Below are 18,212 nucleotides of genomic sequence, written 5' to 3'. Positions count from 1 at the left end.
CTCTATCCACATCAATACTGAACCCCCAATGCTATGGGGGTTCAGCATCCTGGGCCCAAATTTGTGCATTCCCTATTGCACAGGAGGGTCCTGGTTCCAGTGCTCCCATGAAACTTGAGTTTCACAGGGTTCAGAAAAGTTTTACGAGGATGTTGCCAGTACTGGAGGGTGTGGGCTATAGAGAGAGGTTGAGTAGGCTGGGTCTCTATTCCATGGAGCGTAGGAGGATGACGGGTGGCCTTATAGAGATGTACAAAATCATGAGAAGAATAGATCAGGTAGATGCACAGAGTATTTTACCCAGAGTCGGGGAATCGAGGACCAGATGTTCAAGGTGAAGGGCAAAAGGAATCTGAGGGGTATCATTTTCACACAGAGGGTGGTGGGTGTATGGAACAAGCTGCCCGAGGAGGTAGTTGAGGCTGGGACTATCCCATCGTTTAAGAAACAGTTGGACAGGTACATTCATTGGACCGGTTTTTAAGGGGTCTGGACCAAGCGCAGGCCAGTGGGACTAGGGTAGATGGGACATTGTTGGCTGGTGTGGGCGAGTTGGGCTGAAGGGCCTGTTTCCACACTGTATTACTCTATGACTCTATAAAACTCAAAGCGCTGGAGGAACTTAGTATGACATTGTATATACAAATATACAGAAGTATATACAGATATAGCTGCAAATGATGCCATTCTGATGAAAATATTGCATGGCAGTTCTTCTGAAATGAATAGAATGATTTACCAGAGTTTATTTTCTGACTGGTAGCAAGCATTCCTTTAAAGCTGAGCTGACATCAACAAACTAAAATGACTGCATCATAATATTCTGCATCAATTTAGAACTACCGTGAATGCTATGATGAGGCTGCACACTTCACTTCTCCTGTCTTTGGAACTCTCTTCCCTGATATTCTTAGCCTTTAACTCTACTCCATCTGTGCATAAAGGCCTGTCCTACTGAGGCGACCTTATTGGTGAGTTTAGGAGACTCTGCGCGCGCCACAAGCTCGCAACATGGTCAACACATGATCGTAGGTGGTCTCTGGTGAGTCTCCTTCATGGTCGTGAGTAGTTCCCGCATAGTGTTTACTACTCGCAGCCTCAGTATGGTCGCGGAAAACGTTTCAACATGTCGATACAATTGTAGTCAAAGTAGGTCGTAGTAGGTCGGCATGTTATCATAGGTTATCGTAGGTAATAGAAGGTAGTCGAGATAGTCATAGATAGTGTTAAGGGCCTGTCCCACTAACTCGACTTTTCAGTGACTGTCTTCGACCTTCAAGCTCGAGGGCATCACCTGAAAAACCTCGAGCTGGATCAACCGTCTGAACACACACACATACACGCAAACACACACACACACATCGCAAAGGCGGGGACCAGGGAAAGCGGGGGAGCGCTGTCTGAAATTCACACCCGTGATGAACAGGAAGGTAAAAGACTACTGGCACAGTTACGGTAAGTCCTTTAGAGAGCGCGGAGAGGTGGGGGGTGGAGAGAAAAGGGAGAGAGTGGGAGAGAAAGGGGGAGAAGGGGGGGAGAAGGAGTGGAGACACTTTTAAGAAGCCAGACAACTTTTAATAATGTTTAGCGGGCATTTATCAATACCGGTCAGTTTACTTACCTTTTATTTCTCAACGAGCTTTACCTTCCTCTACCTTCGATTACCTTTGATTGCCTTTGATTATGTATGATAGCATTACGACCTACTACGACCTACCTCGACTAAACCTATGAGTGAAAAAATATCGATTTTTTCCATGGCGACCTTCTTTTATTCGCGGGCATTTTTCAGCTTGTTAAAAAAAACGCCGCGATCTAACTGAGGCCTCGAGTATGCGGTGACTACTCTCGAGCATGAACGAGAATTACAAAGACGTCCTAGGACCTCGTGTCAACCATGCTGCAAGTATGAGTCGAGAGCAAACTCTTCTAAACTTGCGAATTAAGTCCCCGCCGTGGGACAGACCGTTAAGTATATCACCTTTGCTCGTTTCAATGGCTCATTGACAGTCGAAGCTAGTCTTCTACATAGTCGAAGGAGGTTGTAGGAGGTCTTCTACATAGTTGTAAGAGTTTTACATAATCGTAGGAGGTCATCTGCATAGTCGAAGGAGGTCTTAGGAGATCTTCTACATAGTCGAAGGATGCCAACTTTTCATAGATTCAACAAGACCATGACAGTCTCCTAAACTCACCAATAAAGAGCCTGTCCCACTGTGGGGACTTAATTTGTGAGTTTAGAAGACTCATACTCATAGCATGGTCAACACGAGGTCCTACGAGGTCTTTGTAACTCCTTGATGCTCGAGAGTAGTCCCCGCGTACTCGAGGCCTAAGGTCGTTCCTTTTTTTTTATCAAGCTGAAAAATGCCTGCGAGTAAAAGAAGGTCGCCATGATAAAAAAACATTTTTTTACTCGTAGGTTTAGATGAGGTATGTCGTAGTAGGTCGTAATGCTATCATAGGTAATCGAAGGCAATCAAAGATAATCGAAGGTAGTCTAAGGTAATAGCTCTTTCAGAAAAAAAGGTAAGTATACTGACCAGTAATGTTAAATGCCCACTAAACTTTATTAAAAGTTGTCTGGTTTCTTAAAAGTGTCACCACTTCTTCTTCCCCCCCTCTCCTCCCTTCTCCCCCCTTCTCTCCCCTTCTATCTCCTTCTCACGCCTTTTCTCCCCTTCTCTCCCCTCTCTCTCCTTCTCTCTCCCCCCTCTCTGCACTCTAAAGGACTTACCGTAACTGTGCCAGCTGTCTTCTACCTTCCTGTTCATCGCGGGTGTGAATTTCAGACAGACAGTGAATTTCGGTGTGTCGGTGTGTGTGTGTTTGTGTGTGTCGGTGTGTGTGTGTGTGTGTGTGTGTGCGTGTGTGTGTGTGTTGGTGTGTGTGTGTGTGTGTGTGTGTGTGTGTGCAGACGGTCGATCTTGCTCGCAGTTTCATCGCTGATGGTCGATCCAGCTCGAGGTTTTTCAGGCGATGCCCTCGAGCTTGAAGGTCGAAGACAGTTGCTGAAAACTCACGTTAGTGGGACTGGCCCTTAATGTCACCATAGTGGGACAGGCCCTTACAGTTTCTTGCAAAGCCAGAATTTAAAGTACCTTCAGAACATTTTAAAAATCTTTTTATTTCCACTTGTACATTTTGAGACCAATAACCATTAAAGTCCAGTTCATAAAGGACCCATCTGTTTTAGGATTTCCCCTCTTCTATCTCACACCATATCAGGGTACAATGTGCCTCTCCTTTAAATTTACTTCTTCGAATTACACCAACTTTCCAAAATTTGTTTTGATACCAATACTAACTGGCAGTGTAGACAGTGCAATTCATCAGGCACTATCACATTTATCATAACCGCTGAAACTGCTGCCTTCCTCATATAACCCCTTCTTGAGCCTCTTGCCTTTGCAAACTGCCACCCCACCTCTTTTCTAGCTTTCTCCTCCGACTACAATCAATCCGAGGAAGGGTTCCAGCCCAAAATATCACCTATCCATGTTCTCCAGAAATGCTGCCTCACCAACTGAGTTGCTCCAGGAAAGAACTGCAGATGCTGGTTTAAATCAAAGATAGACACAAAATTATTGAGTAACTCAGCAGGACAGGCAGCATCTCTGGAGAGAAGGAATAGGTGATGTTTCGGGGTCGAGACCCTTCTTCAGACTCAAAAGTTTGACTTGAGTCTGAAGGAGAGTCTCGACCCGAAACGTCACCCATTCCTTCTCTCCAGAGATGCAGCCTGTCCTGGTGAGTTACTCCAGCATTTTGTGTCTAGCTTGCTCCGAGACTTTATGTTTTAAAGGCCTGCCCCACTTTCACAACCTAATTCACGACCTCTGCCGAGTTTGACCTTGACTCAACCTCGCAGCGTGGTCATCACAAGATGGTAGGAGGTCTTAGGTACGTCATAGCAGGCCGTGATGCTAGTCGTAGGTTCTCGTGGCATCAAGTAGGTCGGGGCGTTTTCTAGCATGATGAAAAATGTCCACGAGTAAAAAAGGTCGTGAATTAGGTCGTGAAAGTGGAATAGCCCCATTACTCCATCTACAACTTTACTTTTCCTCTCATTGATTCTTAATGTTGTTGCCTCTGACTTTCTTTCCATCTTTACCAATTGATAATTTCCATTCTTCCATCAGCACCAATCCAAGAATATAATTTTCCCAGGCAAATTTTCCATACTGATGAACCATAGAAAGCACATTGTCGGGTGGTATTACAGCTTGATTTTGGGACAGATCTGCCCAAGACTGCAAGAAATTGCAGAGAGTGGTCCCAGACCACTCACAGATTGGCTTCCAATCATTGACTCCAATCACAATTCATGCTGCCTCGGAATAGCAGCCAACATAATCAAAGGTCATTACTTCTACTCCTGCTCTTGTCTGGCAGAAAGTACAGAAGCCTGAAAACGCGCACCACCAGACTCAGGAACATCTTCTCCCCATCCTTTATCAGGCTTCTGAAAGGTCCTTCCATAAGCTAGGACACTTTTTGAATCTCCTCTACTCCATTGAGGATATTGGGCTTTGTCGAAGGAACTGATGTGCTACAATGCGTCATGTTGCTGAGAACTATATTCTGCATTCTGTATCTATCCTTTTACTTTACCTATTGTACTTGAGTTTGAACTGATTGTGTTTGTGTTTGGTGTATCTGATCTGTTTGGACAGCATGCAACAAAAAGCTTTTCTTTGTACCTTGGTACATGTGACTATAATAAACCTAAACCTAAAGTTATACTTGTAGCAATGTTACAAAATTTTGAGATTTAAAAAATCAAGTCTGTAATTTATCCCATCAGATAAAGCATAAAAAGAAGTTTAATTTGACACCTAATTCACTTTCATATCTCAAGTATTAAAAAAGTTATGGACATTTTCATACTCGGAAATTAGCATCTTGTTCCCTATTGATTTTCTATGGACATAACAAAAAAGCTGTGATCGTGGGCAGTCAAAAACCCATAACCTTCTTAAAAATTAAGAGAACTGAATGAAATTTTCAGTTATCGTAGATTGAAGCATTCTGAAACAAAAATAATCTTACTTGGATGACCTGAAATTAAAACATATAATTAGTTAGTTACCCAAGTGTAGCAAATTTCAAACTTCAATTACTAGATCTAAACATCTATCCATTTCTTAATAAATGATTAACATTTTTAAATAGCCCAAGTGTCCAAATAATATTCATAAATAATTCACAATAAAACATGATTTTGAAATCTCATTTACATTAATTTATAGGCCAAATGGAAGGAATTTAGTGTTCAATTGCTGCAAATTAAAGTCCATTTTAAGTCAGCTTTCTAGTGGGTCCCTGTGAACGCGCTGGTTTAGAACGTTCACATTGCGCTGGATTTGTGCCCTCAAACGCCCAGAAAAATACTGCGGGATATAAAGCCCAAAATGAGCTACTCGCTATAGAAAACTTTGTATAAAGGGGTCTTAAGAAGCCCCTTTTAATGTAAAAATAAGGTACATACCTTTAATTGTTTGCTTTATAAAACCCTGGGGCTGCGAGAGGTCGCGGGTTTAGAGAGTGATTTTTAAACTACTATAACTATTATACAAGGCCATAAAAACTAATATTACCTTTTGCGACGGGGTCTTTCAGCGATTTTTCGTTAATGATTTACTAGGCTGAACATTTTCGATTGCAACAGCCTAGTAAAAATCGCGTTTTAAACCCGCCCCCTCTAAACAGCGCCAAAATCGCGCACACGGCCTGGGGCAGATTCTCAGCCACGATTCAGGTAGGTTTTGTAACATACCTAATACTTGCATGATCTTCCTACTGCTCTGGCCACCGTTGCAAAATGGAGCTAAAATGTGAGATACGATACAAAATGATAGAACTTTATTTATCCCAGAAGGCAAATTGATCTGCCAACAGTCATAAAAACACAAGATACATGAAATGCTGGTAAAATAAGATGGTAACAGATCTGTGATTTTATTATATCCTCTGAACCTTTCCTATCCATGTACCTGCTAAAATGTTTCTTAAACGTTGCGATAGTACCTGGGAATCATGCAGCATCTGTGGAGGGAATGGGCAGGCAATGTTTCGGATCTGAAGAAGGGTCCCAATCTGAAATGCTGCCTGGCCACTGAGTTTCTCCAGCAGTTTGTGCTTTGCTCGAGTATCCAGTATTATCTGTAAATGAACAAGGATCCCAGAATAATGAGAAGGTTTACTTCCCTATCATCTGTCAATGAATCAAATTGACTGCTCATTTCAGAGCATTGCGCCGGGCTGAGACTGCTACGGACAGCAGCATTCCAATTCAGTTCTACCGTTCACATCCTTGTATCCCACTTATTATCACTCCTTCCCCAACCAACAATGGGCCATTATGGGCTCCACCCTTCCTGAGGTCATCTGTTGCCGGCCCTGATTTGTTCTGGACTTTTCTCACCTCCAGTTTATTTCCCTCTCCCCTCACCCCCCCCCCCCCCCCCCCCCCCCCCCCCCCCTCACCCCCCCACCTCCACTTTCAGTCCGGAGAAGGGTTCTGTCCTGAAACATGACCTATTCCCCTTCTCCAGAGATGCTGCCTGATCCGCTGAGTCACTCCAGCATTTTGTGTCTATCTCCCATCCCAGCTGCTTCTTCCTGGAGCCCAAGGATATTGTTCCTTTGATTTCCTTTTAATGCTGAACTCAGCAAATAATTGCTAATACGTTTTTCCATTATGCTAACCTATTCATAAACCTTAGAGATCCACAGATGTAACATTTATTATAATGAATTAAATTATAGAAATTTGGATTATTGCCACATGAAATCCCAATGTAGTTTTATGTCAAGGAAGTGTTAAAATGCCTTGTCCTGTCTCCATTAGTGAGCTGGGGATGCTGTGGTTATTTTTATCCTGTGTAGAGTAAACATAACACCACATTTTTCTTTTAATTGCATGACTAATGTATAAAAATCCCACAGTAGCTTTTACAAGCAAACTGGTTGCTCTGTTGTAATAACTAGAAAAGTTAATGTAGCTTGAACAAGGTTCCTAATTGTCCCTGTCTCTGTCATATTTGTCTACTTGAATGGTCCTAAATACCACAGCGATTAATTAGTGCCGAGCAGGTATTACAAGATGTTATCATCTTTTCCCGGCTGTCTGGGTGAATGGAGGGAGGCAGTAGATTGTTACAATGTTTCATCTGTGCACTTCCTGTAAGTCAGTTTAACCAGAAGATTTAATGTGTCAACGTTAACTGCGTTGAGCAGCGGATTTTCCCGTTCTAATTAAAGATTAAGAACATAGTACATTACAGTGTGATTTGTCATACATGGCTTGTTAAATAGGAAACCTACCGGGATTCCACAACATTTTATAAACATTATTGAGCCTTTTAATGTGGAATAGGGAACAATTACAAGGACGGGATGTTGACAGTATTGCAATAATTTACATTCTGTGCCTGTTTTATTGAAAATTCCACGGAGTTCCCCGTAGTATCAATTTATTCCAATTCTTTAGCAGCTATAAAATATTCAAAACTCTTTTAAATATCGGCATTTCTCAAATAATAAAATCCCTCGATCTTTTCCCCCTAAAGCAAAACCAGTGATGCAAGAAATTGTGTGGTATTTTTCTTTATGCTAAGAGTAATGGGCATTGATAATGGAGGTAGATTGGTGTTTCGTTATTCACACAGGGGCGGAAAACATCACCACTTTAAAATAATGGGATAAATATTTTCTTATGCTCCCAAAATATATTCTAATACATGGTGAATATATTTTAATTCCATTTTTTGAAAGCTTGAAACACCAAAGAGACAACATTGAAAACAATATACAGTGCACTACAGAGCACTCATACATTCCACGTCTGAATTGGCTCAAAGGCTTTTAAAATATAGGATAGTTAACGCCCCATTATAACAAAGGGGGGAAAAAGTATCTCCAGAAATCTGAGGCTTGTGATCCCAGCAATATCGTCTCTGATTTTCCTGGGTGTGCAATTTCCAGGGCATTTGCAAAGGGACAGCATGGAACACGGAAATGTACAACCAGGAAGAGGCCCTTTGGCCCACTATGTCTGTGCTGAACATGATGTCAATATAAACTAAACTGATCTGTTTGCACAATCCATCCCCCATGCCTGTCTAAAAGCCTTGCAAACCCCGCAATCATATCTGCCTTCATCACTACCCCTGGCTGTGTATGCCAGGTACCCACCATCTTCTGTGTAAAAAAACATGCCCCACACATCTCCCCTTAAACTTTGCTCCTTTCACCCTAAAGCAAAACCCTCTAGTCTTTAGACTTTAGAGATACAGAGAGGAAACAGGTCCTTCAGCCCATCGAGTAAGCGCCGACCAGTGATTACCGCATACACCAGCACTATCATAGAAACATAGAAACAGGCCCTTCGAGCCTGCACCGCCATTCAATATGATCATGGCTGATCATCCAACTCAGTATCCTGTACCTGCCTTCTCTCCATACCCCCTGATCCCTTTAGTCACAAGGGCCACATCTAATTCCCTCTTAAATATAGTCAATGAACTGGCCTCAACTACATTCTGTGGCAGAGAGTTTCAGAGACTCACCACTCTCTGTGTGAAAAATGTTTTCCTGATCTCGGTCCTAAAGGATTTCCCCATTATCCTTAAACTGTGACCCCTTGTCTTGGACTTCCCCAACATCGGGAACAATCTTCCTGCATCTAGCCTGTTCAACTAAGAATTTTGTAAGTTTCCTACACGCTAGGGACAATTTTACCAAAGCCAATTAACCTACAAACCTGTACGTTTTGTGAGTGTGGGAGGAAACAGGGGCACCCAAAGAAAATCCAAGCGGTCACAGGAAGAATGTACAAACTCCGACAGCACCTGTAGTCAGGATCTAACCCAGGTAACAACTCTACCGCTGTGCCACGCCTTTGACATTTCCACTCTGACAGACTAACCTGTCTATGCTTCTCATAATTTTATATACATCTATCAGTTTACCCCCCACCTCCCCATTCTCTGGTGGACTTTCCAACTTCCACCTACCCAATATAAGTAGAAAGTCTACTCATCTGATGGGAGGGGTTACCTATCCATCTCCCAAATAGCTGTGAGGTCAGTCCAAAAGATATTCTAATTATAAAGAGAAAGAGCTTGACCTATTTGACCTAAGTGTTCTGAGCCCCTGCTCTTAGCTTGATTTCACAACCATCACTCTACCTGGTAACAGACCCTACCTGCTTAGAAATGGGGACCAGCTCATCTCAGACCACTTAGTTGCCTGCTTCCTGCACTCGGTGTTGGAAGTCTCCATTTCCTTGGCATTATTGGCTTTATAATTAGTAAATATAAACAGAGGGGGACTTCCACCTCATAATGGATTTTTAAGGTGGAGATTTGACAGATTCTTGATTTGTAAGAGTGCCAAGTCAAGGGTTATGGGGAGAAGGCAGGAAAATGGGGTTGAGAGGGCAATATAGATCGGCCATGATCGAATGGCGTAGATGCCATGGGCCGAATGGCCAAATTCTGCTCCTATGACATAAACTTATAAGTTTGTGTGATCTGAGTGTTCCCACACTTTCTTCATTGGGTTCCACCAGACTCTCAAATGAGTGATTTGTGAAAATCTATCAAAACTGAAGGTACTTTGTGCTTGAAGATGGAATCAGACCGGGTTTAGTTTTGTGACCAGTACTGACACCAATGGCTCCTTCTGCATCCTAGATTCTCGAATTATCTGAATGCTGAGGAAAATCAGTCCTTTTCTGAGCATTATTTTGAAATAAGAATATGGAAATACTCTTCTGCATTCACACATTACACAAAATAACTTGCAATTTACCTGTTATTAAAAATGATTTGCTATAAATGATCATCAATAATTCTCTGCCTTTCGACTGGTTAACTGCAATACTGTAATACATTCAGATTTTTTTAAGCACTGGTGTAATTTAGTAGAATTAATGGCCAATTTGTACTCATTACTAGTCTGTATGTATAAAAATGTCAATGGCATTAATCCCTGTATAAATTCGAACACAATATTGAACCAAGATTTGATGCCATAGCATTGCCCAGAGAATGCATTGAAGGGGGAGTGTGTTTTGTGACATCCTTTACAAACTAAAGTGTTATCGCTGAAGAAATGAATATGAAAGGAATGGAGGGATATGGATTACGTGCAGGCGGGTAAGAGATGGTCTTACCGTCATATTTGGCATAGATATTGTGGGCCAAAGGGCCTGTTCCTGCGTTGTACTGTTCTATGTTTTATTTTCGAAATGATCTTGACTAAATCTGCTTTATGATTATTTAGGTTTTTTTTGTTAGGGGGGATTTCGAATCAGTTTGTGCACTGACAAGTGCTGATCTTGCCTTCCATTCCCCGGCGTCCAACCATGTGACTGACAAAAGCCATGATGATTTATGTGCAGGCAGAACTGCTGCCTCATAACTTGACCTTGGATGCTGTCAGTGTAGAGTTTGCATGCTCTCCCTTTGACCGTGTGATATTTCTCTGAGTGCTCTAATTTCCTCCCACACCCTAAAGATGAGTGGGTTTGTAGGTTAATTGACCCTACTGTGCAGAGAGTGCATGAGAAAGCGGTACAAGGTAAAACTAGTGTGTGAATGGGGTATCTATGGTCGGTGTGGACTCGATGGGCCAAAAGGCCTGTTTCCACGCTGTACCTTTAAAAACAAATATTTTTTAAATCATCAGTACATTGATTTTTTTTTTGCAGTGGTAAAAATCAAAGGGCTTCTCAAATAGGCAGAAAAGAAAATATATGTCAAGCCAGTAAGGGACAACAAAAGGCTGGGTCAAACATCAGGTAGAGTGGAAACATCTGATGGAAAAGAGCTAAGGGGGAGTGATGCAAAGAACAGGGCTGAAATGCTTGTCATCTTTGTCCTTGTGGGTCAGTGTCATGTTGCCTCGGCGAGAGGCTACCAGCATGATCAAGGACCAATCTCATCCCAGCCATCCCTCTTCTTCCCTCTCCCATCAGGCAAGAGTTACAGAAATTTATAAATGCATACCTACGGATTCTGGGGCAGTTTCTTCCCAGCTGTTATCAGTCAATTGAACTGTTCTCTCATCAGCTAGAGTACGGCCCTGACCTCCCATCTACCTCATTGGTGACCAATGAACTATCTTTAATCGGACTTTATCTTACCATGAATATAAGAGTCATACGGCCCCTTTGCCACAACTTCTCACACCAACCAACATGCCCCATCTACACTAGTCCCAACTGCCTATGCAGTATGCCTATGCAGGTGGGACAAGTTTGCACTATTCCCACCATGGCCCATAACATTCTAAACCTATCCTATCCATGTACCTGTCCAAATGTCCCTCAGCTACCTCCACCAGCAGCTTGTTCTATGTACCCATAGAACATGTAGAACTCTACTGCAGATGGCTTGATTGTATTAATGTATAGTCTTTTCATTGACTGGATAGCACACCATCAAGGCATTTTACTGGACCTTTGGTACACGTGACAATAATAAATGAATCTAAACTATACTAACTAATGGACCATCTGCAGCTTGGTGCCATGATGCTTTGGCTGAAAGCCACACAGGTTGGAGCAAGTTAGTGCAGGACCTCCGTCTGTTTGAGGCTGATTTTAGGACCGATGAGACATGAGGCGAGAGATCAGGAAGAAAGCATGAAGGCATTTTAAGATCTCAAATCACAAGCTGTGACGTACTTGTGAAGTGCAATCCCTATTATAATGTTGTAATAGTGATAACCGATGTAGACATAATGTTGCTACACTAACACCAGTCACCACTGGGCTTTATTGTAATGAACTGGTTTGCAGGTGAAATGTTGGTTAAGGGCTGTCCCACTGCGGCAAACTAATTTGTGAGTTGAGACAAGTTTGCCCTCAACTCAAACTCGCAGCATGGTCGACACGTGGTCCTAAGAGGTTCTATAGGTCACTGGAACTCTCCTTCATGCTCGAGGGAAGTTCCCGAATACTCGCGGCCTCAGCTAGGTCCCGTAGAATTTTCAGCATGTTGAAAAATTTACTGCGAGTAAAATTTGGTCGGCATGGTTCTTTTTAACTCGTAGGGCAGTGGAGTGGGGTCGTTATTTAGTTACGGGCAGTCGAGGGCAGCCGTAGGCAATCTCCTTCGCTGACCGGGCATTGTGATTGGCTCATTGGAGTTTTCAGGACCAAGAGAAACCGACCGGTAGGTTAAATGCCCGCTAAACTTTATTATACTTCTTAAAAGTGTCTCCACTCCTTCTCCCTCCCCCTCCCCTTCTCTCCCCTTCTCTCTCCTCTCCCTCCTTTCTCCTTCTCTTCTCTCCCCTTCTCTGCCCCCCGCTCTCTAAAGGAATGACTTTACACTGTGCAACCGTCTTTTACCTTCCTCTTCATCGCAGGTCTGAATTTCAGACAGCACTCCCCCGCTTTCCCTTGCCCCCGCCTTTATGATGTATTTGTGTGCGTGTGTGCGGTCGGTCGATCCAGCTCGCGGTTTCAACGCTGACGGTTGATCCAGCTCGAGGCTTTTCCAGGCGAGTGCCCTCGAGCTTGAAGGTCGAAGACACTCTTCTTAACTCATGGATTAGGCCGCCGCAGTGGGTTAGCCCCTTAAGCAAACCAAAAAAAAGCATCCTGTCTCCTCCAAGTTCTAGCATGGAATGTTTTATATGGACCTTCAGGAGAGAGAGTTTCAGTTAACCATATAAAAGATTGTCCGTGCTGAAATTCCTCAGCCTAGATTACATGCTGAAGTTTTGGAAGGGAGCTGGAGCCTAATGCACAGTGCACACGCAATAAGCAAAGGCAGACATATTTTGTATGATATTATGGTGTAGAGCAACTGGCACTAGCATTTTTAATTCTGTTAAAGTGTAGACGGTAATTTCAGGTTTTTATGGGCCTGTCCCACTTAGGTGACTTTTAGACGACTGCAGGAGACTTTCCAGTCGCCACATGGTCGCCACCTGTTCGCGGGTGGTTGCGGGGAAGTTGCCTTCATGGTCGTGAGGAGTTCCCGTATTCTGGGAACTAGTCGCGGCCTCATTATGGTCACCATGAATTTTTCAACATGTTGAAAAACTAGCGGCGACTAGAATGAAGCCGCCATGGAGAGTAGCGAGGATTCTCGTGGCGTAGGTGGGTCGCCAGGGGGTCCTAGTGGGTTGCCAGGGGGTCATAGTGGGTTGCCAGGAGATCTAAGGTTCTCGTAGGTTCTCGTAGGTTGTAGCCGGTGCTGGCCGGTGAATTTCATTGGCTCATTGGGGGAAAAAAAGGTAAGCAGTAGTTTTCAGAACCAAGGATAACTGACCTGTAATGTTTATGACTGTTGAGCTTCACAGCCGTGTATCTCTGTCTTCTTAAAAGTTGCCTCCAATCCTTCTGCCCCCTCTCCTCCTCCATCCTTTAAAGACTTACGGTATACTGTGCTTTAACCATCTTTTTACAGCGCAAAGCTCCCTGTTCATCGCGGTGTGTATCTGTTTCACCTTGGCTTTGCACCGTGTGAATTTTTTCGACAGCGCTCCCCCCGCTTGCCCTGTCCCCCACCTGCACAACGGGCTGGTGAAGGAAGCGATGTGTGTGTTCCACTCTGACAGCCGCCGTTCCAGTTGCCGGTTTTTCGGGTGACTGCCGGCAACTTTCTCAGGCCCACAAGTTCTTTTTATTGAAAATTGTTCTGAAAGACGGGAGAAAATTATATCTAATGACTGAATTAAAAAGCAACCAATTAAAAGCTGAAAGTAAATGTTTTTGCCTTGCTAAGGACATCTTATTCCATATGGAAAGAATAAATGAAGGATCCAAATATATCTGTAAATTTCAGGAGTAAGAACACAAGAGTATGCAAATAAAGAACAATTTAATTTTGAATGGAATTTTGGACAAGAATATTTCCTTTGGAATGATGAATTAGTTGTGTTGCTTTGGATGTATACATTTCCTTTTTCAAATATGTAATGTAGACAATGCAATATAATATTTGGTGAAATAAATGTCCTAAATAGTAATTAGAACAATATCCCAAAGGCAATATCATTCATTCCTGCATAATTTATAGGTATACAATACTCTTACAGATGTAGAATACATTCTCAAATAATACTCATCAAATGATACCACAGTATCTCAAATAATTCTCCAAAGATGTTCAGGTTTGTAGGTTAATTGGCTATGGTAAAATTGTAAATTGTCCATCATGTGCAAGATAGTGCTAGTGTATGGGGATCGCATGTCAGCATGAACTCTGTGTTTCCGGGCTGTATCTCTCAAATCTAAAGTAAACTCTAAATTCACACAGGCTAGATATTTCTTACAGGACAGTACATTACAGTGGTGGACAAATTCTACCATTGAAAAAAGGAACCAAGAATTATAATTGTGTTCCAGTTAATAAGCATAGTATTAATTGTATTCTTTACTCTCAGTCAAGCTGGTTTTGTCTTTAAAAATGTGTGAATATTTCAATGGATTGTCCAAAGGATTGCCATTTCTTTTGGGAACAAATATTTACTAATATTTATCAGTAAATTGATTTTTTATTGCTTTATTTTCATATGCAAAGCATACAACCATTGCATTGACAGTATCCCATCTCGCCAAGCAGCCTTTATGAAACACAATCTTAGAGCATTGCAGTCTAAATAAAACTTAGCCTCCTGCTGAGAACAGCACGGCTTTGTTTTAACAGCGGAATCAGTAACACAGAAAGGTATGTCCTGTTTTGCATGGCTAATGGTGCAATTTTCAGATTGCTAACAAGTCAGTGCACCTCTCCATGCAGTGGGCGGCACGGTGGTGTAGCGGTGGAGTCGCTGACTTACAGTGCTAGAGACGCAGGTTCGATCCTGATTGTATAGTTTGTACATTCTCACTGTGACCGCGTTGGTTTTTCTCTGATTGCTCCGGTTTCCTCCCACACTCCAAAGACATACAAGTTAATTGGCTTCAGTAAAATTCTAAATTGACCCTAGTGAATAGAATAGTGCATGTGTGTGGGGATTGGTGGTCGGCGTGGACTCGGTGGGCCGAAGGGCTTGTTTCCGGACTGTATCTCTAAACTAAACTACTAAATTGATCCCCCCCCCCCCCCCCCCCCCCCCCCCCCCCCCCCCCCCCCCCCCCCCCCCCCCCCCCCCCCCCCCCCCCCCCCCCCCCCCCCCCCCCCCCCCCAATCACCATACACCTCGATAAGATCACCCACATCCTCCTGGAGTTCAAGGAATAAAGTCCTAGCCTGCTCAACCTCACCCTATTGTTCAGGCCCTCGAGTCCTGGCAACATCCTCGTTAATGTTCTCTGCACCCTTTCAAGCTAATAATTTTTTGTTGTTGCTGCATCTAACGTGCCTGTAAACCTGCAACAATTAAGAATCTAATTGTTGCCATTATTTTATCCAGTGCCTATGACAATAGACTCTCTCGAGTTTTCACGACTCATAGACATTAGATAATAAGTGCAGGAGTAGGCCATTCGGCCCTTCAAGCCAGCACCGCCATTCAATGTGATCATGCCTGATCATCCGCAATCAGTACCCCATTCCTGCCTTCTCCCCATATCCCTGACTCCGCTATCTTTAAGAGCCCTATCTAGTTCTCTCTTGAAAGTATCCAGAGAGCTGGCCTCCACCGCCCTCTGATTCAGAGAATTCCACAGACTCGCAACTCAATGTATAAAAAAGTGTTTCCTCATCTCTGTTCAAAATGGCTTACCCCTTATTCTTAAACTGTGGCCCCTGGCTCTGGACTTCCCCAACATCGGGAACATGTTTCCTGCCTCTAGTGTGTCCAAACCTTTAATAATCTTATATGTTTCAATAAGATATCCTCTCATCCTTCTAAATTCCAGAGTATACAAGCCCAACTGCTCCATTCTCTCAGCATATGACAGTTCTGCCATCCCGGAAATTAACCTTGTGAACCTACGCTGCACTCCCTCAATAGCGAGAATGTTCTTCCTCAAATTTGGAGACAGAAACTGCATACAATACTCCAGGTGTGGCCTCACTAGAGCCCTGTACAACAGACCAAAACCTGCACAGATACTTTCATTGACTGATGCACAAGAACCCCCAGATCGCGCTGTACTTCCACTCTCCCTGACGTGACACAATTTTCTGAGCAAAGTAATTGTCCACATCAATGCATGCCATGCATTGGCATTGCATCAGCATTCGCTAATTGACAGTTATCACGCGCGTTGCAAATTTGCTCATGGCTTTATCTAAATCATTGATATATATTGTAAATAGTCCCAGCACCGAGCCGAGCACTCTGAAAGGGGATCCCATGGCTGCTTAGATCCAGCAACAATATCGATGGTTTCAAAGGACCTTATAAAGGTAATGCTAACCTTGCTGATAATCCTTTGTTTTACAGTTAGTCATAGGCTGTGTGGCCGGGGTGCTTTATCTTAGTGAAGTTATGATTTGAACTATTGTTAAATAATTAAATGATGAAAAATAAAAATGTAGAGCTAGGGTAATTGTTCAATGGATTAGGATTCAGTCAGGTAATTGACCAGCTCAGCTTCATGGTAGCTAGGTCGAGCACTCTGGGTCATGGCTCTTAGATCATATCGAGGTTTCAGTCAGAATCAGTAATGGTCAGTCATTTATCTTAGTGAAGTTATGATGGAACTCTTAAATAAAAATGTCAGAGCTGGGTTAGGTGGATGCTGCGGTCAGTCAGGATCGGTCAGTCAGTCAGTTGGTCAGACTGCCGGCGGATGCTTTGAGGTGTTGGTCGGGCTGGCTCCTAGATGCTGTGAAGGGTCAGTCGGTAGGCCAATGTGACAGCGGGCGGACTGACGGAGCCGACGCTATGGTGGTGCTGAAGGCGTGCAGGGCAGTGCTGGTCCCCACCATGATCAGCATGATGATCCAGAAGGGCATGCTGGCCGAGGTGGACGCACTGAGCGGCCACACTTACGGAGCCTGCAGCCGGTCCCAAAGTGGCTCCAGCTCCAGCCGTGGGCAGCTCTGGAAGGGGAGTGAGTGAGGGTTAGGGTTAGGCATTTTCCTCTCTTGGAAGATGCCTTACGCTTCCCCCAGCCTGGCACTGCCCCAGTTCCACTACGGCCATGACCCCCCACTCTGCCCTCTGGCAGTCAGTGGGGATCAGTAAATAGGGGAACCCACAGGAACAGCCCTCACCCATTAATTAGGCTGATTCAGGTGCCGGACCTCTAGGGCAGTCTCATTCAAAATACACACTCAAAATTATATTCATTATATTATTTTTATATAATATAATTATATATAATTACAATCATATTCACATCATATATATACATATAAATAGTATAATAATATATGGTTTAAAGAGACAGCAGCACAGAATTAGGCTCCCATGGAGTAATATGAGCATTGAACACTAGATGGCGCTTACTTTTTCGATCTCATTTTCTAATTAGCTTAATTAATTAATGTGCAACTTTTGGCACTGACGAGTTATGATTTCCTTCTCAATTATATTTTATCTAAATTTGTGCAAAATGTCAAGTAGTTCCCAGACATGGGTCACGAAAGTTAAATTCTAGACACATTTTCGTTGCTCGGCCCACAACCTATCAAGCATGATTTCCCCTTCATAAATCCATGCTGACTCGGACCGATCCTGCTACTGCTATCTAAACGTGCCGCTATTTCATCTTCTATGATTGACCAGCATCTTCCCCAACACCGATGTCAAGCTAACTGGTCTATAATTCACTGTTTTCTCTTTTCTTAAAAAGTGGGATAACATTAGCTACCCTCCAATCCACAGGAACTGATCCTGAATCTATAGAACATTGGAAAATGATTGCCAATCCGTCCACAATTTCTAGAGCCACTTCCTTAAGTACCCTAGGATGCAGACCATCAGGTCTTGGGGATCTTTAGAAACTTTCACGGCTTGCTCTGGTGTCTCTTTACGGTTTGTAACTGTTTCATTTATTCTCACCTTCTTTACCAGGTGTGGACCATATAAACACAGACCTGAAGAAAAATTATGTAAGTAAAGATTATTCATCATCTTTTGAAATTCATGCTTTAACAAAATTGCAGGCCCATACAAAGCTTTTCAGAAAGGGGTGTGGCATAACAGTATTACAAAAATGTTATGTTTAGTTTAGTTTATTTATTTGTTCCGAACAAGTAAAGACATAAATAGGAATAAATAACAACAACAAAATCGAAATAGTCAAACAATTGGACATTCCTGGCAATATTTGCAATGAAAAGCAA

At 43.0% G+C, this 18,212-nt stretch overlaps 1 protein-coding gene across 1 annotated transcript in view; it reads left to right on the top strand.

The window, feature by feature from the left end:
• LOC129698179 (PC3-like endoprotease variant B) overlaps positions 1–18,212 on the top strand; it is a 685,304-nt gene that overhangs the window by 350,176 nt on the left and 316,916 nt on the right. Inside the window, exon 6 of the mRNA XM_055637132.1 lies at positions 17,941–17,978. Coding sequence (XP_055493107.1) covers positions 17,941–17,978 — 38 coding nt within the window. The remainder of the gene's footprint in view (positions 1–17,940; positions 17,979–18,212) is intronic.

This window comes from Leucoraja erinacea, chromosome 6 (assembly GCF_028641065.1).
Source record: "Leucoraja erinacea ecotype New England chromosome 6, Leri_hhj_1, whole genome shotgun sequence".
Lineage (NCBI taxonomy): Eukaryota > Metazoa > Chordata > Chondrichthyes > Rajiformes > Rajidae > Leucoraja > Leucoraja erinaceus.
The sequence above is the reverse complement of the archived record's forward strand: the minus strand, read 5'-3'. Positions and strand labels throughout refer to the sequence as shown.